Here is a 24086-nt window from a genome sequence, read left to right as displayed (position 1 = left end):
TAATCATCAGTATTGAATATGTCTGTAGGCAATATCTGGAGAAGACTAGAGGCAACTAAAGAAAAACCAGCATCCACAGCCGTCAGTGTCACCACGAATGTTGTTGCTAATAGAAACATCATGACCTTCAACCATGACACCAAGGTTAATGCTGACGGTCTTGACCTCGGTTGTCTGAATGACCATGAACTTTGTCCCCAAGGATTCACGCTCATGTTCTGGATCTTCATCGACTCTCAAGTCACATCAGACATGGAAATACTGTCAACAGGGAACTGTGTATCGCAGTATGCTGTGAGTGTAGGTGTTTGTGTCTACTATGCAGCGGCATCCAATGAAATTGTCATCAACGATGCTACAAATAAGACCTTCAACAAGGTTGCTAAGTTGACAGTAGCTAAGGGCACCTGGCACCATGTGGCTCTCGTGTTTGATGGAGGGGCTACGATGTATGTCCAATTGGATGGTGGAAGTACTCAAACGTTTCATGACGACACATTGCTGACGACGTTTCTCACAAGAACCATGATCTATGAAAATACGCTCTTTGGCAACTGGCATGATGTCACTGCACCTAACAGCAGCTTCAAGTTAAACGACGTCCGCTTTAAGCCACAGAAGATGATGTGGAATGATAACAACAATTTATATGGTAAGTTTCCTTTGTATTTAAATAAAGACATCTTGCTGTATCGTGCATCATTTCGTTAAGTACTCCTTCCTTCGTTATAAATAAGGGCGGTCGGGTAGCCTGGTGGTTAAAGCGTTCGTTCGTCAAGGCCGAAGACCCGGGTTCGATTCCCTACATGGGTACAATGTGTGAAGCCCATTTCTGGTGTCCCCCGTCGTGATATTGCTGGAATATTGCTAAAAGCGGCGTTAATCCATACTCACTCACTCGTTATAAATAATGATGGGAATATACTCGCGCTGATTCATCACAAATACTTAGTATTTCTACATATTAAAAGCCAAAAGTATCATGAAGAAATGATTGATCGTACGTAAGTTTTTTCTTGAAGTGATACTGACTTGACCAGTAAAGGGGTCTTTGTAGAATTCCACTTGAAATTATGGTGACGATTTGGTATTGACAAATAAACAACTTTCATGCCATTTAAGACGAATTGTTGTTTTCCGATTTATATCTATTTTGCATTTCATCGGTACGATTTTGCAGCAAACGGACTATAGAATTGGTAAGATGCTGCGCAGTTTTTGCCATAGTCAAGCAATATCATATCGGGACATCACAGATGTATCTATGTTGAAGAAAGAGTTTCGCATGACGTGCAAACGCGCCAGCCACTCGGTTGTTTCTGTCCTATTACTGTTTACACGTAGGAACACATGGTTAAACCGATAATAAGTAATGACAGAGTTAAATGGTAACCTGATGGCATTGACTGATCGTCATTCTACGGACTAATGACCAGATGACACCTACCCGAACACCGAGTAAGTAATACTTACATATACAAACGCCTATAACGAACGTTAGATGTAACAATCATCGACTTTTGTTGATCTTGACCAATATCTTTGCAGGTGATCACAAGCCAGAGACAGCGGCAGGTTCCGTTCACTGGCTGGAGGACGACCTAAGTACTGTCATGTCAAGGAAGACTCTTCCAGATCCTGGTGTTGATGGTAGGGGGTTGAGATTCAACCAACAGGGCTCAGTCGCTTTCCTGTCTGTCAATACCACATGCGCAGACAAATTGCATAGTTGTTCAGGGGCATTTACATACGCCTTTTGGGTTAATGTAGGCATATCTTCTCCCAAACCAATGACTATTCTAACCGTTGGAGACGTTCCTGGTGGGGAACAAGGTCTGAAGGTCACAATGGAAAATGAAACTTTGCACGTCAGTTTGGTTCTAAGTGCTGGAACGTATTCAACAAGCGTCAGTTCGATCAGCTCTGGAACCTGGCACCACATCACGCTGACGTTTGACACGTCACTGGGCCTAACAGTGTATCAAGACGGAGTGGTAGCTGTAACGGCGACGAGTTCTGGCAGTGGTGTTGCTGGTGTAGCAGCTCAGTCTTCATTAGCCATAGGACAAGGTGAGCTATGAAAAAGTGCGATTGGGTTTGAGTGTAGTACCTGTTAAGTTGCATTAAACAATCTAAGGTTTGGATGATTGTTAAAATTTCATCAAATATACAACATCGAAACTTTGTTCATGTTCATTAAGGAGCGGTCGGGTAACCTAGCTGTTAAAGCTTTCGCTTGTCACGCCAAAGACCCGGGTTCGATTCCCGACATGGGTACAATGTGTGAAGCCCATTTCTGGTGTCCCCCGCCGTGATATTGCTGGAATATTGCTAAAAGCGGCGTAAGACCATACTCACTCTCTAACTCATGTTCATTATTTGTGTTTCATTCAAGTGAGTTATTGTATTTTCTTGATTCCAGCTGTCTGTCCCCTGGGTTGGCTTCATGCTGGGTCATCCTGCTACTATCTGAAAACAACTAGTGCCCCCTTCTGGACCAATGTTAGACTGTCGAAGGATGTCGGGGCTCATCATGTGCACATAAATTCAGATGAAGAGTACCAGTTTGTGCAGGATTTGATGATTGAAAACAGGTAATGTGTCCTAGTTATATACCATGTCAAGGTTTCAGTGTCATGTCCATTGGACTAAAGTAATTGTTATGTTTTCCTTATGAAAAACATAAATATTCCAAAATTCAAAATGAAATTCATCATTTTGAAACCACAGATTGGAGACCAATTTACAAGAGACCTTGGCTATTTTGACACTGCTTTGGGACCTAGAATGTAAAAAGTAACATTTTCCTTTGTACAGCATTCCACAGATAATGCTGGGTCACTACGAGGAAGCGCCTGACACCCAGCGTTTTGTACGCGTGCCCGGTGGGAACGAGACCTATATGACAGACAATCTGGGCGAAGGTGGATACCGGAAACTTGTGTGTAGCGGATCAACCTGCACGGTGAAGAACTGGGTCGGAACACAACTTCCCTCACTGTATGAGATGGAGCTGACTCAAACAGGTACATCTTCACTCTTCATTATAATCATCATCAACGTCAAAATAATGATGAGGTGTTGGGGTAGCCTAGCGATTAAAGCGTCCGCTCGTCACTCCGAAAGCCCGGGTTCGATTCCCCACATAATAGTTGTTCGGTAGGAATAAAACGATTGAGTAATGTGAAGTATGTTACGGGTTTTTATGTTTTTTTCACCTCCGGGATATACATTTTATTTTATTTTATTTGTTTGTTGATTAACGCCGCACTCAGCAATATTCCAGATATATGACGGCGGTCTGTAAATAATAGTGTGGACCAGATAATCCAGTGATTGATATAACGAACATCGATCCACGCAATTGGGATACGATGACATGGATCAACCAAGTCAGCGAACCTGACCACCCGATCCCGTTACCAATTTACTATGTATATTCAAATATAATGTATTACATCCTGTCTGACCGGATTGATTGATTGAGTATTGTTTTACGCCGCTTTTAGCAATATTCCAGCAATATCACGGCGGGGGACACCAGAAATGGGCTTCACACATTGTATCCATGTGGGGATTCGAACCCGGGTCTTCGGCATGACGAGCGAACGCTTTAAACAATAGGCTACCCTATTGCCCTATCTGACCTGAAGGTGTCGTGAATGCAAAAGTGAATGTTAACCTTCAAAACTTAATATTTATCTACACGAGGAGGCAAGATGACACACTATATAAGGAGCATTAGTCGCAGGCGTAAACATTCGTATTGAATGTGATCATAATTTACATGACTATGATTGCAATGGAGGGTACTGAAGGACCTTGAAGTGGATTCATAGGATCTGACTCCATGAAGGCGTTGTTCATCTCAGAATATTCTGTCTGCAGAGTTTCCTGTAGTCAACGCGTGTCCAGTGAGCTGGCACTACTTCCAAGGTTCATGCTACAAACACATGGGACCCAGCACGGTTAGCGCGGTGACTGCCCAGGAGAAATGTGCGGAGGTTTGGGCCTACCCTGTGGAGGTCGACTCACAAGAGGAACTGAGATTTGTGGCCAATCTTACACACAGGTAGACTGATGAAAAATACTTATAGATTGCTGTGATATTTTCGCTTTGATTGGGATTTTTTTTTCTGGATAGTTATCAGCTAAACACTAATAAAACTCTCCAGACAATGTCGACAGCCTTAGAACTCGCCGGACAATATCGATGTGCTTTGAACTATCCTGACGATATCGACAGGCTTAGAGTGAGTGAGTTAAAAGTAATTTCGCATCAGCATCATTTCAGCCATATAGCGACGTGAACTTACTCTCAGGCCAATAGTGATGGGCTTAGAACTCTTGAACTCTCCAGACAATATGCTTACAACTCTCAGGACAATATCGTCATGCTTACAACTCTCAGAACAATATCGACTCTACCAACAGGCATGCATCGTCGCTCAGGCCATGATTTGCCTCGAGTATTTACAGGCCGACGCGATATAGCCGGAATATAACTGACTACTGCGTTAACAAGATTAGCTTACTTATTTCAATACCTGTGTACAATGTTTCACAACAGATGTAACGTAGGGATCAATTATTGTGGTATTTATACATGGTAGTTAAATGTATTTTTTAGAAATTTTGGATTTTTTCAAATGGATTGGCAAACATCGCTAACAAAACCCATTGTGTTTCCAGCTCCTCCATCACAAAGTCCACAATCGTAGGTGTGTCCTATGAGAACATGACTGACGGGAGGGGGATGTTTGTAAATCGGAACTGGAAGACCCCGGGCTGGGACAGTTGGAACTATCAGCCACTGACCAGTGACCAGTGTGTCCAGCTGAAGTGTTCCAGCGGCGGGTGTTACTATAACGACATCTCCTGCACTACAGATGCAACATACTACATCTGTGAAAGACATGCAGGTAACATTAAGTGTAGTGTGTGTGTGTGCGTGCGTGCGTGCGTGCGTGTGTGTGTGTTTCTACACATTATATTTGTGCATGTATCAAAAGGGGTCGCGGTGGAAAGAAATGCAGGTAATATTGTGTGTGTGTGTGTGTGTGTGTGTGTGTGTGTGTGTGTGTGTGTGTGTGTGTGTGTGTGTGTGTGTGTGTGTGTGTCAGACGTATGGGTGTGTGTGTGTGTGCACATATGTTGTGTGTGTGTGTGACGTATGGGTTTGTGTGTGTGTGCATGTGTGTGCATGTGTGTGTGTGTGTGTGTGTGTGTGTGTGTGTGTGTGTGTGTGTGTGTGTGTGTGTGTGTGTGTGTGTGTGTGTGTGTGTGTGTGTGTGTACATATGGGTTTGTGTGTGTGTGTGTTTTGTGTATATGCGTTTTATGTTTCTACACATTATATTTTTGCATCTGTCAAAAAGGGTCACTGTGGGGTAGCCTAATGTTTCGCTCGGAAGAAGCACATTGCCGGGTCCGTGATGGAAGAAACCTGTCCTACTCACCACCCACTCTCGTATTCATTCATCGTAGATTTATCGTATTTGTTTATAATATTTGCACACTCAGCAAATCCTGGATCAGTATGAGATCGACCTTTATCAATGACTTTTCCCAACAGGAACACGGTGTGGCCCGGGTTGGGTTCAGTCCGAGGGAGCCTGCTACTACAAGCATGTCGAGTCCGGTGGCCCCGTCGCCACTGACCACTGTCAACAGGCTGGCCATACTGCAGTGGTCATCAAGAATGTCACTCACATGGAGAGGCTCATACACGACCTTGACATTGGTTAGTAAAGTGTTGCATCTGTTCTTTAGAAGCATGTCAAGACAACTTTAGCCATTGGGCTGTTTCTGTTATCAGTCAAACTTGGGCCACAAAAAGGTCCATTAGCGCCCTTTTGCAATATTGTTTGTTTGTTTGTTGTTTAACCCGCACTCAGAAATATTCCAGCTGACGGTTGTCTGTAAAAAATCAAGTCTGCACCAGACAATCCAGTGATTGACATCATGAGCATCGATCCACGCAAGTGGGCTATGATGACATGCATCAACCATGTCAGCGAGCCTGACCAACCGATCCAATAAATCGCCTCTTACGACCAGCATGGTCGCCTTTTATGGCAAGCATGGGTTGCTGAAGACCAATTCTACCCCGGGTCTTCACGGATCCCCTTATGTAATAATGCCAAATTGTATTTATTACTTCACTTATGTTTAAGACCTGCATTGTGTCAGGCTTTCCTCCCACACTGACACGGAATGACATAACTGACACACTGTCCAAAGTATTGGAACTCACTGACTATATCCAGTACAGTGTGTACTTAAAGTGTCATGTGACTTCCATACAAACCTGGAGACTCCGAACAGACTTCACGATACAAAGCAAAACACCTTGAAACATTCATTGTTTGATCGCCTTGGAATGAAATAACGCGATGTAATATCTCAGTGGACGGATAACTTTATATCTGTTCACCAGGGAAGCCATAATGGCATGATCAAAACTGTTCGTTTGAAGCAAAGAAAACCCACTCTATTGCCAAAACAAATTGAACAGGTTATTAAGCTTGATGCTATCTCTTGCAGGAGACCGGAAGTGTCTGACTGGTGCTACATTATCTAACGGCAGATACACCTGGGGCACGGGTGGGGATAGAGCATTCTTCGATAAAGACATTGTTACCAAGTCTGCAGCATGTATTGTGGTGTCTGGCCACACTGCCACCCATGGTGTGAGTCCACTGTGTGATACGGACTGTATCATATGCCAACAGGGTAAGTACCTCTTTAAATGGCAAGTTAATTATGATGATCAGCATAGCAAGTTAATATACGGTGTTCATACACGGAACAGGATAAGTGACACAATTATGAACACATGGACACACATACTATTTGAATAGTTTTTGTTTCCGTAAGAGAAAAGGTATTAGCATTAATGTGATAGGTATAGGGCTCTGTTCCTAAGATACATATTCATCAATCCTTTTTACAGTTTGATTTTGCATATAATGCTTGAAGTAGAGTTATTATATACCCCCGTCAACGAGACGATGGAAATATATTGCCGGACAAAAAAAAATATACATTTGAACATTGGATTTGACCGAAACATTACAAACGTTATAATGTTGATAGCTTGAAAACAGTCTCGAAACACTGCAAAACTTTAGGCCACAAAAACAACTATGATACCTATATTAAATATCTCACCATCGAATAACCATTTCTTTTTTGTTTTATTTTTCGCTACCTTAAAATGTACGTGTATGCTTTCTTTTGCCCTGCAGTTTAAGTCATCTGTGTTTAGTAACTAGTATCGGGTGTATCCATGTTATTGCTTTTCTCAATGAAAATATCTTACAAATATAACTTCATTTCAGACCTCCAGGCAGACTTTTCTGTTGATAATGTTCATTTCTATGAACGAGTTCTATCATCAGATGAAATCAGGAATCTCTCACGTGAAGGTATGTGGCATTAAACTAAGCTGTAGTATGAATTACTGGCTGTAATATCAGAGAAGACCACAGGGCTGATGGATATCACATCCTTTAATGTTGACGGGAATATAATAGTGTGGTTTAAGCCGACGAGATGGATTATTTTCACGAGGAATTGTCTTTGGCCCTAAAGAATATTTGTCATCTGATGAAGAATACCTTTGTGATTTATGATGCACCCGACCTGGGTGCCGTTGTACAAAGCGATCTTAGCGCTAAAATGATCAAAACTCCCGCACCTGAACATAGACTTACGACAGTCGCAGCGTAAGGTTGTTTTGTACAACGGTACCCAGATGGGGACACCTGGACACACTTGAAATAGTTCTACACATCATAGACACATCGCAATATCACATAAATCATAAGAAGATATACCCCTGGGTAAAATTGAGAATTGACTTAGTAGAGGATGTCATACTTTGTTGCATCAGTTGCCAAAGAAGCGGGCTTGTTATAGTTTTTTAATCTTTCTTTCCAGAGGGTCTTGTAGAACACCAGCTGAGTTGTCCCATGAACACAGATGACATTATCTCATCAACATCCATTAGTTGTAATGTCACAAATGCAAGTACCATCAATGCAATCACCATGGTAACCAATGAGGCGAAAATAGTACCGGACACACTCGGAAGACAGACTGTATCATTAGGAGATGGAGCAACGTGGACAACCCCGGGCGCATTCGGTATCGCTGGATCCAAACTTGGGATGACGTGTGCATTCTGGGTTTATGTGTCGAATGATACTGAGTCGGTTCTGTTTGATTCGAACACAAGCAAACACAATGGACTGACAATCACATATGCAAAAAGGTATGATGCTAGTTGTACGGTGACTTCTACATTATTAAAACTATTTCAAGAGACAAGGGGTTGACTTTGAGCTTTAAACCTTTTTTTATTGCTTATGCCTTTGTGTCACATTTCATTCAAGTAAATCTTGAAAATTTAGATTTGAACACCAAGGCAGGTTTGTTCGACAATCTGTCGTACAAACGAAAGTATTATTGTAAATTTTACAGATGCATTTATGGTTTGTCATATTAATGTTTTGTGATAAATATATGGAATGTGTCTTGACAGGATGCTATCTGTGCATGCAACGGAGCCTAACTTTGAATGGTCCACCCGGACATGGTTCCCCGTCCACGACTGGACGCATGTGACTGTGACCTGGCATGAGACATTGGGGCTGTACCTGTATGTCAATGCCGAGGTGATGTCCACCAACACAACAGGCATGCCCCTTCTAGGATATCTCTCTGATGTCAACATCCCCAGTCAGCTGCGCCTTGCCTACCACATGAATGGTACTACAGCATTGATGAAGGATCTCGTTGCATCCAAGTCGATGTGGTCTCAAGAACAGATTGAAAAGGCATATGGTAAGTTCGAATACGTAGAGACAACCTTCCACATACAAATGAGTCTTGCATGATCTTACTTTTGGCAGTGGGGGGAGGTAAGTAGTCAAATCATTGGCTCAATTGGCTGTTCACAGGGGAACAGTAGGTAAGGCAATCTTTGTGTTACCTGTCGTGATAATATCGGAATAATGCTGAAATCGGCGTAAAACTGTACTCACTCACTCGGATGGCAATTTCCCTTATTTCATTTTAACCTTACAAGAATAATAATCATGCATGGTGAAATGGACTTATTGTCCTTTTAATATGACTATAAAGGTTCTGTTTGTATTTTTAGATATAAGAATATTTACACCACATTTAAAAATTCATAAGTTATTTATATCAAGTGTATGTGTTTGTGTGTAATCACCAAATATATTGCGTTCCATCAACAATTGTATGGTCTGTGCAGATGCTGTCAACTTAAGATATAGTGTAACATTTGACGAGGAATACAGAGCAAAATGGGATAACCTGCCGATCATACGGAATAAAACCGTGACGTCATTTGTGTGGAGAAACTCCCTCTTCTACAACGCTATGCACGTCAACAATTCCAATGGTGGCGAGGCCGCCCCAGCCGCCGTCTCTACAGGCCAGATGAGGAACTGCTTCACCAGGATAGGTAGGTCACGAGGACGAGGGAGTACAGTTGTCACGTTGTACACATCTACTGTGTTCATGACCAGTAAGATCATCCATCTCTGCTTCTGGGGGGATCTATACGGATGCCTGTATGCCCACTTGGACCCGTCTTTAAACGGTTACTGATTTATTGTAATGATAAAACATGTTGACAATCTGTATTGAAGACATGTTCAGATTTCACAGCGTCACCTCGTAGCTTCAAACATTGCCGATTTTTTAAATAGTTATATTTCCTCCTCAAAATTCTGTGTATGTTTCAGAGTCCTGCAAGGGGCCAATGACATTATCCTTCTGGCTGCGACCCATCGCCTTCAAAAGCCCGCAAACCTACATCACTGCGTACACTCCTTCAACCATGAAGGGGGACAGAACCGTTTCATTGAAGGTGTCGTACGACAATAACAAAGATTTCTTCCACTTCCGAATCTGCCACAGCAAACTCGAGTACGATTTCGCCTTCACTATGGACTTCCTACGGTGGTCCCACCTCCTGATTAGCTTTGGCGAGGATTGTCAACTGTCGGTGAACGGTGAGAAGATAGACAACCTGACGACTTCGCACGTACCGACACACAAGGACCCCATCCAGCCCTTCTCGTACCTGGAAATAGGAACCCACGGGGTGTTTGACATAGATGACATACAGTTCTATGCTGCCGTGAAGCAGCACTGGGAGCTCTATAGTAAGGACCATTGACCTAAATGATGCTCATCATGGAAGTGTTTGTAGCAACCAAATGCATATTCATAATAATAATAATAATATGAATAATATGAATAATATTAAGAATAATATGAATAATGATATTAATAATGACATGAATGATATTATAAGTATATAAATAATATGTGAATATCTCTCTCATTCAGAAAAAAAACTATTTTGACGTTTCTGTGTTAATTATTGCGCTATTAATGAGACAAAATGGATATGTATGGTTTGTATGTAATCAAATGACAGTTAAACAATGATGCGAAAACGGGAGCGAAAGTCACTTTTTATATTATTTTTATTACAGCAATGAGGTCCTGCAAGGAATATCACTTAGCTGGATTCCGAGGTCGTCAACTGTTAAGAGTTGACAACGGCGATATCAATAACATCATCTGTGTCTTAAACGCCAGCGGTGAGAACAGTAGTTTTTACTAATGATGTATCTGGGCATACTAGTTTATAAACTTGTCATATTAAATGGAACCTAGTGAACATGTTTATCCTTTAAGTACTTGTTTATTGAAATAAAATGTCCATTGAATGATGTATGATTTGTTAGCAGTAAAGACTTCTTATAACATGATTTGTTTGTACATGACAGGTTACGATAGCCTTGTTGTTACCATGGAGGAGGGGGATATGCAGAACGCGACAGATCCCGGGATATCCTTTGACTTTGATTCATTTGGAACACATGTATACGAAGGCGGTCTTAACGGTTTGGCATTAATCTTAAACAAAACCGGATTCAGCCTTCGAGGAATCAACTCGACCTGCTTCAAAGACATCTCATACTGCACGTTTGGTGTCTCTGTCACTCTCTGGACATCCATAGAAAGCATTCCAACAACATCCAGTAAACTGCAGCTGGTACAGATAGGGGGGGACCCTGAGGTAAACATCACTGGGTTGAGCCTCAAGTGTGAGACTGTCCCAACAGATTCTGATCGAGTGTCCTGTGTGGCTGCAGCAGCAGAAGGTTCTACTGTGTGGACGTTACAGTTCCCTGTTCAAATCAAGCGCTGGATACACGTGTCCATCAGCTGGAACCCACAGCGGGGGCTGAACGTGTATCTTAATGGGCTGGACATCCAGAGATTAGGGGTCAATGCGACTGTCATGTACAATCAGACCCTAGGAACAATTGCTGTTCCTGAGGATCTGAAGATAGGAGCCACAGCCAGTGATAGTGTTGGAGTTTGGAGGCTGGATGACATCTGGTTGGTGGAGCGAGATATCACTGTCAGTGAGACACGGGAACATTATGGTAAGCTTCATTTAAGCTTCGATTATTTCAAGTTCCCATAAATATGTCTTTTTTCCCTCTTTATAAAGAGTAATAATGATGATCTTTATACTAATAGCTAAAGGTAGGTAGTCAGATGATTCATTGATGTTATGATTATATATGAAAAATATGATATTAGAAATGAATATTCTGATTGCATTCAACCTGTGCCATTTACATTTTGATGTTCATTTAATGAATATTAATTGAACTGCTTCTATTTAACAGGTCATGTGTCGGTGTGTGGTGAAGGTTGGATATACAATAATGTAACTAGCCTGTGTTACAACATGACAGCCAGCGCCACCTACTGGTCACAGTCAGAAGCAGAGATCCAATGCAACAGTGATGGAGGGACTCTTGCTGTGGAACAAGATGCTGCTATGCATGAATGGCTCGTTACCAATGTTCTTGGTCCAAGTAAGTCTAGAACTATTTGTGTCGTTTAAATTTACGAGTCTGACATTAATGAAAATGGCAATATGATGTTCAAATTTCATATGTATTCTTCAGGTGGTATCGAGATGGGTGTCCACATTGGACTGTCACAGACTGGCAACGATGGGTCGTACCGATGGTCCGATGGAACCAGAGCTACTCATCTCCCAGACAACATGGATAAACCTGCTGCTGCTGCTGCCTTCTGTGTGATGCTGGAGCAGGTCACCTGGAGACATGTTGCTGTGGACTGCGAACATCACGTGGCAGCTCTGTGTCAAAGATCTCCTTACAGTAAGGGTTCTTATGGGCCTTGCCAGTCTGTTTGATAACGTGACTAATCATCTGAAAAACCCATTTCTTATCAGGTTGAGCATTTGAGTAACCGCATTATTGTTTAAGGTATAATAGTAGCATTATTTGAGTACAATCTGCTTAATTTATACAAGAATTCTCTGTATCCGATGTCATTCTGTATATGCGGTCGGTTAACTTCGTCTATGAAAAGTCCAGTTTCCACCCTTGGAGAATTAGGCTGGAATTTTAAAGTTATAATTTGGGTGGAGGAACGAGTATAGTCCATTCAAAATCGCTTAGCAAACTTGACATCCAGTTCGAAAATTGCCGTGCCGATTTCGGTCGATTGTAGGATTTGTGAAGCATGTGTACCGTCAACTCGGCGTTGGCATACATTTTCCAAATCATTTCATGTCTTTAATCAAGGTACTCAAGTAATTTAATGCCCTTCACCAGGTAAGGCCCGTTTTATTGCCATACAGTTCTGATTATCGCCATTTTGTTCGACACCAATGCAAGTAATATGACAAGTAGAATCTGATTGGTCAATAGGAGGGACAGAGGGGACGTAACTTGTAATAACCACTGGAGCCACGATGTTTTAGAATCAGTTACTTATGTATTACACAGAGTCTTTGTAGTAAACAAAAAGGTTTGGTTTTGGTACTAACTTAACCTCTTTGTGTAGTTAGGTACATCTTCCACACGCGATGTCAGTGGTTAAAGCGTTCGCTTGTCACACCGAAGACCCGGGTTCGATTCCCGACATGGGTACAATGCGGAAAGCCAATTTCTGGTGTGCCCCGCCGTGATATTGCTGGAATATGGCTAAATGCGGCGTAAAACCATACTCATTCACTCACTCAACACGCGGTAATAAGTAACACAGACATTGACTGACTATCCTTCAGTATTATCTACTGCTCATCCTACTGCAATTGCTTTGTAAATTTTAAAAATGTCCACCTCCTTTATGCCAATTGGAATCATTGGTTACAGGTATTGACATAAAAAAATTGTTCGCGCAGACTAAAGGAGAAAACGATGCTGAAGACTGCTATATCAATACACCTTCGGTTGATTTCAGGGCTGCCCAACAAAGAGGCATACCTTGGTAAGGACATGCCGAGTTTCAACTATTCCACCTTGTCAACTGCATCAGGTACAGACAATGTAGAAGGCATTATTGGCACTACCGTCAACTTCTCATTGACCTATGCTGCAGCTAGTTACGCCGATGAATGCCTGAACAACTTCAGGTTCTGCCACAACGGTTGGTCCCTGTCAGCCTGGTTCAACCTTCAACCAATCACCAACTCCACGGGTCGACAAGTTGTGTTATCCACCAGGCAGCAAGGCAGCGATCACGGAATTATCGTCTATGGGCAGAATATTGATGAATATTACTTTATGAATGTTGTGGTCAGTGATTGTGAAACTGTCACAAGTACAAGATATGAAATGGGCACCTACTCATGGATACATATGGACATATCCATCGCCAACGCCTCTAATATATACGTTTCCTTCAACGGTCAGAACAATACCTATATAGAAAACACAAGACTTAATGGTTCGTGTACGCCTCCAGATATAGGAACCATTGTGCCATTATCCATTGGTGCCACTCCTACGGGTGGAGAACAGATTATTGGTGGGATGGATGAGATTGAGGTGTTTGAACACATACTTCTAGAACCAGAGAAACTTCTTAAAGAGGGTAAGTCCTTTCGGAGAATATTGTTTATGTCATCATCATGAAAATTACATTCCAATTAGTGTTTTTTCAGCCAGATTGTGACTCTTGTTTTTAAAAGAAATGTCATTTTCAGTACAATCTTATTCCTGTGCATTTTTGTCCATGTGCATCGATAATCATGTAATGCTATTTTCAGATATATTCCTATGTAGACAAATGAACGATTGTTTGTATTTGTAGTGTCGGGGTATTCACAGTCAACTCAGATGGAACTCAATTTTGAGTACAATAACGTACTGAACCTGCAGCCAACCACAGAGAGACTGCCTGGAAAGTTTGGGTACGCCATATACATCGATTCGGGAGATTCAGTCAGTCATAAAGGACAATTCACTTTCGACTGTTTTGGTTCATTTGACCTGTGTGATGACGGATTTACCATTGTGGTGTGGATAAAACCTCAGATGAATGAATCAGAAACGGACTTTGGCATCGCATCCGCGATCAATGAGCATCGGGGATTTATGATAACATACCACACCTCCCACCCACAATACGTACACTACCCTCCATCCTATTGGCTGACGGTGAGAGATGGGAAAACAGAGCATAACATCCCTTTCCACATGGGCGACTGGTTCTGGTCGCATCTACTGCTGACTTGGCGTGATGCTTCGCCGCATCTATTTGTGAATGGATTCCTAGTGACGAGTGATGAAACTCGTGTTCTCTCCGATGATAGTTACCCTGTCACCCGGTTTCACTTAGGCAAAGCTGATGATAGAGTGACCTCCCTTGATGGATTCACTGGTGGCATCGATGAGTTCCTCTTTTGGCAGCAGTCTCTGACAGACGTCGAAGCTGTAAGATTATATCGTAAGTTGATGAATGTTGTGATTCATGATTAAGTGTGTGAGTTTTGTTTAAAGCAGTGCTTAGTGACATTCCAACAATGCGGCGTGTCAAAGGAACGCTTTAACCACTTTGCTACCACACTGCCATCATTTCTCAGAAGCAACCAAACGGAATGTAGATCACATAGAAGGGCTGGGCTAAGTTTTGACGTCAACATCCATTTCAGAAATATCTAGTGTACCCATAAATAATTTTAACGTTTTCATATATGTCAGTAGTCTAGTGGATAGACCGTCGGTCCAGACAGCGGAAGGCTAATGAAGGCTTCAATACCCGGCCGCGTGATACCAAAATATTTTAAAAGATGGTACCTCCTGTTACCCTGCCTGGCGCTCGGCATTAAGGGAATAAAGCACGGAGTGGTCGGCTCGGAGTCAGTATACCGAGTTGGGTATTCATGCGGCATGGTATTTTAAAGGACTCGTACTATGAAACCGTCATTAATGAGTACTAGTACAAGCAGCAACACATACACGTACATAGAAGTCGCTATATATATGTTGTAGTTTTGAACGGTCTATCAAAACCCATTTTACCTCTCCTTACCGCATATATTTCATGTGACAGTAATAACTGAATTTGTATGTGAAGTGTGAAATATTTTTAATTGACACTTGGATTCTATTCTTAGGTGAAGCAAGTAATGCCTTGATGTGATATATAGATTTGGTTAACACTGCTTGTAGTGTCTGATTTCTCTTACAGTACAATCGGTTTTCGTTGAAAATCCATTCCACTGGAATACAACCTCTTCCGGTTTTCCTGGAAACAGTTTGACCCTGACGGACAATTCACAGTACCTCAACTTGACCTCAGAGGTCATAAGCGGATCCTGTCATCTTCAAGGCGGTTCGTGTCTTCACGGTTTGACGCTAAGCGTAATGGTCCGTTTCCTGGACCAAAATGACCACGATCAGATGATCCTCACAACGGGTGGAGATACTGATGACGGGACTGGTGTATTTTTACAATTTGTCCCTAACAACCAGTCAATGCAATTCAGAAGGTACTTCAAACTTGGAGCAAAGACGTTAGACAAGGAGTATTCTGTGCTGTTCAATATGCAATATAGACAATGGAGCCATGTCGTGGCAGAGTTCCACCCAAACGTGTCTCTGAAGGTGTTTGTAGACAAGCAGCTTGCAGGGGAAGACAATGGAAAGGCACGGACGACTCTTGCTTCAGGCGTCGATAGACGTTTACTGATTGGCAGATCAAGTGTTGAAGTGACAGAGCTGCCTAATTTTGAAATTGGACAGATCGATATGTGGGACAAGGCAGTGGATGGTTCCCAAAGTGGACAAGGTAAGAATCCAACATCGTGTTTGACATCAATATAAAAAAAAAAATATATTACTTGGCGATAACTTTGTGTGATTGGCTTTTTTAACCGGAAAGTGTCGCCATGGTTGTGAAACATGGGGACATGTGTTTAAAACAGACTAAACCGGGGTTCAGTTGGTTACAGTGGGTGTTTTGACTGTTTGTGAGACGTTTTCCGGGAAGTGATTTCATTTTGACTATTATATTACTACATCGTTGATTTTCACTGTCCAAACAGTTGAGGCCTGGATGCATTTTGTCCATTATGATATTGACCGCACCGGGTCGACAGTATCTGAAGGAATATCCCTGACTGACTGCTACAGCCTGTGTAGTGAGGACAACATCACAGAGTGCAACACTTTCTCCTTCTGCCCACACGTCGAGCTGGGGAACTGCTACCTGATTCCTGACCAACTTACGGCGTCCAGCCTCAACAACACAGACACGTGTGACACTTTCATCCCTGTCAAGTTGCCATACCTCGGTAAGTTAAGCTCATTGGTACACATTTACCGTGAGAGAGTGATACACATGTTACGCTGTATCCTACATTGGTACGCTAAGCTCACACCTGAAGCTGTTTAAATAGCCTGTCATTGGTGCACATTTACTGTGACAGGGTCATACACATGTTACGTTGTATCCTACATTGGTACGCTAATCTCACACCTGAAGCTGTTTAAATATCCTGTCATTGGTGCACATCTACTGTGACAGGGTCATACACATGTTACGTTGTATCCTACATTGGTACGCTAATCTCACACCTGAAGCTGTTTAAATATCCTGTCATTGGTGCACATTTACTGTGACAGGGTCATACACATGTTACGTTGTATCATACATTGATACGCTAAGCTCACACCTGAAGCTGTTTAAATATCCTGTCATTGGTGCACATTTACTGTGACAGGGTCATACACATGTTACGTTGTATCCTACATTGGTACGCTAAGCTCACACCTGAAGCTGTTTAAATATCCTGTCATTGGTGCACATTTACTGTGACAGGGTCATACACATGTTACGTTGTATCATACATTGGTACGCTAAGCTCACACCTGAAGCTGTTTAAATAGCCTGTCATTGGTGCACATTTACTGTGACAGGGTCATACACATGTTACGTTGTATCCTACATTGGTACGCTAATCTCACACCTGAAGCTGTTTAAATATCCTGTCATTGGTGCACATTTACTGTGACAGGGTCATACACATGTTACGTTGTATCATACATTGATACGCTAAGCTCACACCTGAAGCTGTTTAAATATCCTGTCATTGGTGCACATTTACTGTGACAGGGTCATACACATGTTACGTTGTATCCTACATTGGTACGCTAAGCTCACACCTGAAGCTGTTTAAATATCCTGTCATTGGTGCACATTTACTGTGACAGGGTCATACACATGTTACGTTGTATCATACATTGGTACGCTAAGCTCACACCTGAAGCTGTTTAAATAGCCTGTCATTGGTGCACATTTACTGTGACAGGGTCATACACATGTTACGTTGTATCCTACATTGGTACGCTAATCTCACACCTGAAGCTGTTTAAATATCCTGTCATTGGTGCACATTTACTATGACAGGGTCATACACATGTTACGTTGTATCCTACATTGGTACGCTAATCTCACACCTGAAGCTGTTTAAATATCCTGTCATTGGTGCACATTTACTGTGACAGGGTCATACACATGTTACGTTGTATCCTACATTGGTACGCTAATCTCACACCTGAAGCTGTTTAAATATCCTGTCATTGGTGCACATTTACTGTGACAGGGTCATACACATGTTACGTTGTATCCTACATTGGTACGCTAAGCTCACACCTGAAGCTGTTTAAATATCCTGTCATTGGTGCACATTTACTGTGACAGGGTCATACACATGTTACGTTGTATCCTACATTGGTACGCTAATCTCACACCTGAAGCTGTTTAAATATCCTGTCATTGGTGCACATTTACTGTGACAGGGTGATACACATGTTACGTTGTATCCTACATTGGTACGCTAAGCTCACACCTGAAGCTGTTTAAATATCCTGTCATTGGTGCACATTTACTGTGACAGGGTCATACACATGTTACGTTGTATCCTACATTGGTACGCTAAGCTCACACCTGAAGCTGTTTAAATATCCTGTCATTGGTGCACATTTACTGTGACAGGGTGATACACATGTTACGTTGTATCACACATTGGTACGCTAAGCTCACACCTGAAGCTGTTTAAATATCCTGTCATTGGTGCACATTTACTGTGACAGGGTGATGCACATGTTACGTTGTATCATACATTGATACGCTAAGCTCACACCTGAAGCTGTTTAAATATCCTGTCATTGGTGCACATTTACTGTGACAGGGTGATGCACATGTTACGTTGTATCATACATTGATACGCTAAGCTCGTGCGACACAATTCAGATATGTTCAGTACAGTGATGCGATGTACCAAATACGTTTAATTTTTTTGTTTGTTATTTTATAGCTACAACGTTTGCACCTGTATAAAATTTGGTTTAAATAGCTTTCTTAAAATCTTTACATCTTCAGACTGATGCCAAGTTTCGATTTGTTCTAAGGCCCATAAAATATCAAAATAATAATGATGACAATAGCCCATATATATGGCGCTGTACTCCATGCATAAGCATGCTCTAAGCGCTTAGATATTTAGTATATATTATAATATATATAGATAGTTAATATGATAAATGTAAAGGAAAGTATCTAAAAATTTAAGAACCGTAAAAATGTGTCAATAAAACGTATCCAAATGGACACCGGACACGTATATGGAACCTAACTGCTTATAATTGTTTATTGTTTAAGGTGTCAGGTATAATGTATACATCTCTTTCAGACTACTTCACGTCATGTGTAGCGGACACCGCTGTATCTGCACTTACCACTGTGGGAAATGTCAGCGACTGGGAGGAGTGTCGCCAGCTGTGCCACCAGGCTGCCAGTCAGTTTGCTGGGATTTTCAATGGAACAGAGTGCTTCTGTAGTGACGATCTGGGTACCGAGCCCACCATCCCTGACGTCAGCTGTAACATCAACTGCTCCACCGTCGTGTCTGAGACGTGTGGCGGAGATAACGCCGTCTCCGTATATAACACCGGAAGCCTGCAACCTCTCATAGCACCGACTGTTGGGATAGACACGCTTGTCGTGACCACGACACCAGGTGTTGTGTTAGTTATGGGTCAAGTTATAAATTTTACAATGGAGGTTAATAACGACACGTATGCAGGGTATTTCATCTCAACACAAGCCATTGATGAAGATTACTTTACAGGATTTAATACTGCGTCATTTGTTGCGGATAAAGTTGGCAGATTTACTCTGTCTGTAAGAGCCATGAATGAAATCAGTTATAAGGACTATTTGACTGATATTTATGTATACATACCTATAACAAGTATAGCCACAGATTATATAAGTGCTGAAAAGACAAGCGAGCTGATAAGCTTCTCTGTAACAGTCCTAAATGGAACTAACATCACTTGTGAGGCAGACTTTGGAGATGGGGATAGCGACAGTTTGTTCAAAATGGATGACGCTGTTCCATTCTCCTTCAGTCACGCATACTCCACTGCAGGGGTAAATGCTATCAATATTACATGTCACAACAACGTCTCTCACCATACTGACATCGGCGCCATCATCATCCAAGATGTCATCAGCAACGTCCAGCTGACAAGCGACAACCCAGTTCGTTACCCAGACGATCTCAACGTGTCCTGGTCACTCGATACGGGAACTAATGTAACATTCACCCTTCTTCTCGATGGTACAGAGACAAACCTTGAAAACTACATGTTCAGTAATTTGTCTGGATCTGCAGTAATACCACATGACTTCTACAACTGGACGGGACAACATGCTCTAGCTCTTGTAGCCTCTAATCTCGTATCTCAGGAAGACTATAACACAAGTGTCATCATTGAAATCCCAATTGACCAGGTGGCCATTGTACCCAATGGAACGTTCCATGCTGTGGGCGCGGTTATCAACTTTGAAATTACTGTAGCAAAAGGTTCCAACCTGACTATTGACTTACAGCTGGATGAGGTGACGAGCGTGGAACTGACATCACCCAGTAACAGCTTCAACCATGTCTTCTCATACCAACACAGCTATAGTTATGCTGGAGAAAAAACAATCAACCTTACAGTGCGTAACATACATGGAATTGTCAGTACAGCGTCTACACTCACCACTGAAGTGTCTGTCATTGGTGTTGACGTCATTGCAGATGACGTCTTAAATCCGGTTGACTTTGAACTTAATGTCATATTCAAGGTCCTTAATGAGTCAGAAATCCCCACTAATGCAATTATTGATGTAGATTTCGGTGATTTAAGCTCATTGTCACATGTGAATTCAGACATTCAGAACCTTTACCAGAATATTACACACAAGTATGTAACGCACGGTGTTTTTGTTCTTAACGTTACCATTCGAAATAATGTCAGTTCTAAGTCTCTGTTCAAAGACCTCAAAGTTGGTGGTCCCATATCTAACTTCACAGTGGCTATAAATAGAATGTTCATCCCGTTTGGCTCACCACTCATCGCATCAGCAGATGTAGCCTATGGGTCGCTCATCACATATAGCTACGATCTGGGAGATGGAACGTCATTTACGCGAAACTATACCAAATCCTACCCGACTGCTGTAGATACGGTGGAACACGTATACAATGACACTGTGGGCTATGGAGTCACGGTCTGGGCATCCAATAGCTTCAACAATGTGTCAGAAACACTGATGGTCCATGTGCAGGAGAGGGTTGAGGGACTCATCCTCACGTCAAATGCTCCAGTCCGAATCAACACCACTGTCACTATCTTTCTGACGATGGTGTCGGCGGGAACAGACACCTGCTTTGTGTTTGACTTCAATGACGGGACTGAAATGTTATATGGAGTAGCTTCCTGTCCATCCCGTCCAGAGTATAACGGAATCACTTTTGAAGAAAACCTGGGGTCACCGCTGGTTGTCACTCATGTGTTCTATCTGGAAGGCACTTACAACGTCACAGTGAACAGCTCTAACGAAGTATCATGGGACTTTGTATCGCTGTCAGTGAACATCCTGGAGTATCTCTGTATTGAGCCACAGGTTGAGATACTAGGTCTCTCAAAGAACGGATTTTCCCCAGTCACCATAAAACGGTCGAAACGGTTTGAGTTGTCAGCTAACATTGACACCCAGTGTGTTCCTCCAGTCAACACAGTCTACAGATGGGTCATGGAAAAGGTGTCCGTATCAGGCAACCAATCACATCAGGTGGTTGATGTCATACAAGAAATAATCAGCCCAACAAACGGCCTGCCTTCGATAACCGTTCCATCCAACTATTTACCGTATGGAGTGTACAAAATATCCCTTACTGTGTCCTATGAAAAGGGTTCCCCATTTAAAACAACTGATTACTCATTCATAGAAATTGTACCTTCCCAGCTCATATTCTCCATATCGGGGGACTATTTCCGAACGGTGTATGTAGGCGATGATCTGGTAGTGGATGGCAGTGCATCCCATGATCCAGACCACAGTGGTAACACCACTGAAGGATTACAATACAAGTGGTTCTGTCGACTGCTGAATGAGTCTTTTATCACTGACAATGACAGCGTCCCCTTGGACAGCGTTTCAACGGACAGTCCTGGGTGTCTTGGGAATGGATACGGATATCTTAACCAGACCTCCGAAAGACTTTATCTGAACTCATCTGAACTGGTGGTGAACCTGGTGTATGTATTCGGCCTGGTCATCAGTAAAGATAGTCGTGTGATGTATGGAGAACACAGAGTGAAAACTGTCGGATCAAGAATATATCCTATTACAATGCGGTAAGTGGGTGTCTTTATTTTTCCGCTGAAATTGTGACGCATCAGTGACAAATGTATGTCCGATGCAATTCCCTGTTTTGACCTTTATGCCCCAGATGAATTATTGGTCTGCCTTTGGATGTGTTTGTGACTTGTGACACCGGTAGGGCAGGATAGCTTACCCTTTAGTAGAGCTAATGATAATGGAAAAGATATTTTTGTCTCGTTCATTTTCTGTATACAGTGAAATACCTTATGTTCCGGGCCCTTTGAATTGACCAATTTGGTGTAAGTACGACCACATATATAAGGCATATTTACGGAACCCTGATTCGATAATCCAGATATTTAAAAAAACACCCAGATGTCTGGGGTTTCACTGCCGCGAAAACTGTACGTTCGAGCTGTTGACTTTGACCTTACAGAATTTGGGATGAATTCTTGTAATATATTACTTCTTCCAGGACGTTTCGGTTGAAGACACATCCGGGGCGCATAGAAACTAACGTAGAAGTACTTTTACCCTCACCCTTGATACCTCAAATAAATCAGAACACACATAATCATGCCTTCAAGATCCCCCAATGTTTTTGTTTTGAAGGTGTTTTGACAACTGTGGCGCCAAGGTAGTTGCGAACCAGCCGCTGCGACTAGAGAGTGTCTGTAGCGTGTGTACCCAGCTGGAACAGTTGGACCTACCCTTTCTCTGGGAGCTCTTCATTCTTGATGGGGACGACTACCAACAGCTCAACATCACACTGTGGGCCGTGATAGGTGAATAATATATAGTTCGTGGGCCGTGATAGGTGAATAATATATAGTTCTTCGTGTATTGTTCCGATGCTGGCCTTAACAACTATATATACATATGATCAGAAGTCCATGACTCAATGCGGCTGTGGCAGAGCGACTATCGAAGTTCTCTTACTCCCCCATGACCTTAGTGCTGTTCTTGTTTGATCATTTCAGTGATGATATCATGATAATTACACATCTCCATGTGAAGAAAATTAAGAGTTTTACCTCATTCCTCAAGAAGCGTTAATTCAAGCAAAACAATTATCTATGTCTTACTATCGAGCAAAAGGAAACGTACGTCATTGACGTTGTGACATAGACCTATTATGGAGATTGTATGCATGGTTCCATACAAGTCCCAATGTATCAAAGGGGTCATATAAATCCAGGTTGTGAAAGACAAAATTGACATTCGCGGGTTGAACACTGAGCGTCAAGCAACCGACAGATGCAGCTTCTCGTTAGCTGCGACTAAATAGATCATGTCATCAGTTTCAGAGATCGCATGTCGTGAATCATAATTGCATCGATGTTCATGATGTCAATTACTTCTTTGGTCCAGATTCGATTATTTACATATAGCTGGACTACTGCTATCGTAGTATGTGTCGAGAACAGCTCAGAATAGTTATCTTTCTGAAGGTAAGTTTGTCTTTTAATCCGACTTTAATGAGTATCGGGTGGATACAATGTCTCCACTGGCTGATATTGGCTGAAGTCGAGTATCCTTAGGCCGCCTTCACATCGTTGTAATATTGTTTTCTGCAAACATTCACTCAAATATCACATGTGCTAGGTTACATATGCATAGTGTAACAATGACCATTTCTGTACAGGTGAAAAAACAACAGTCGCGGAACAGACAGGTATTTTGCATGGTTGATGAAGTATTGGTTTGAGTATTGCATGATGTTTTACAAGCATGATCTAGTGTTTCGAACTTGACACTTAAGAACTGACTTTCTTTTCGTGAAATATGAACCTTCACAGAGTGAGGGCCAAACTGTATGAGCTTGGAAACGGAAACGTGAGACGACGTTCAAACAGTTTGGCCCTCATTGTGTGAGGGTTCAAGAACTGTCACAGGGTGAAGGCCAATTCTTATAAATTTCTATATCACTATTTTATACCTCGAAGGTATACCACATTTTTATCTAGTGATCTTTAGCACGTGTGACTTCACGGTTTCACTGACTGACATGCAACAACAAGCGGTAACGAGGAA

General features: G+C 42.1%; 1 protein-coding gene across 1 annotated transcript in view; it reads left to right on the top strand.

Annotated features, from left to right (window-relative positions):
- Window positions 1–3953: 3953 nt before the first annotated feature.
- Window positions 3954–24086, top strand: part of LOC124133430 — a 43970-nt gene continuing 23837 nt past the window's right edge. The window contains exons 1-18 of the mRNA XM_048401021.1: window positions 3954–4072; window positions 4693–4922; window positions 5575–5742; window positions 6546–6734; window positions 7343–7429; window positions 7944–8277; window positions 8548–8849; window positions 9286–9498; window positions 9782–10204; window positions 10838–11503; window positions 11753–11944; window positions 12038–12256; window positions 13347–13979; window positions 14199–14821; window positions 15671–16178; window positions 16435–16683; window positions 19084–22084; window positions 22665–22837. Of these exons, the coding sequence (XP_048256978.1) occupies window positions 3954–4072; window positions 4693–4922; window positions 5575–5742; window positions 6546–6734; window positions 7343–7429; window positions 7944–8277; window positions 8548–8849; window positions 9286–9498; window positions 9782–10204; window positions 10838–11503; window positions 11753–11944; window positions 12038–12256; window positions 13347–13979; window positions 14199–14821; window positions 15671–16178; window positions 16435–16683; window positions 19084–22084; window positions 22665–22837 (8329 nt within the window). The remainder of the gene's footprint in view (window positions 4073–4692; window positions 4923–5574; window positions 5743–6545; window positions 6735–7342; window positions 7430–7943; window positions 8278–8547; window positions 8850–9285; window positions 9499–9781; window positions 10205–10837; window positions 11504–11752; window positions 11945–12037; window positions 12257–13346; window positions 13980–14198; window positions 14822–15670; window positions 16179–16434; window positions 16684–19083; window positions 22085–22664; window positions 22838–24086) is intronic.

The sequence above is a fragment of the Haliotis rufescens genome, unplaced genomic scaffold (genome assembly GCF_023055435.1).
Source record: "Haliotis rufescens isolate VD_foot unplaced genomic scaffold, xgHalRufe1.0.p SCAF_20, whole genome shotgun sequence".
Taxonomy (NCBI): Eukaryota; Metazoa; Mollusca; class Gastropoda; order Lepetellida; family Haliotidae; genus Haliotis; species Haliotis rufescens.
Note: the sequence above shows the minus strand (reverse complement) of the source record. Positions and strands in the feature narration are given on the sequence as shown.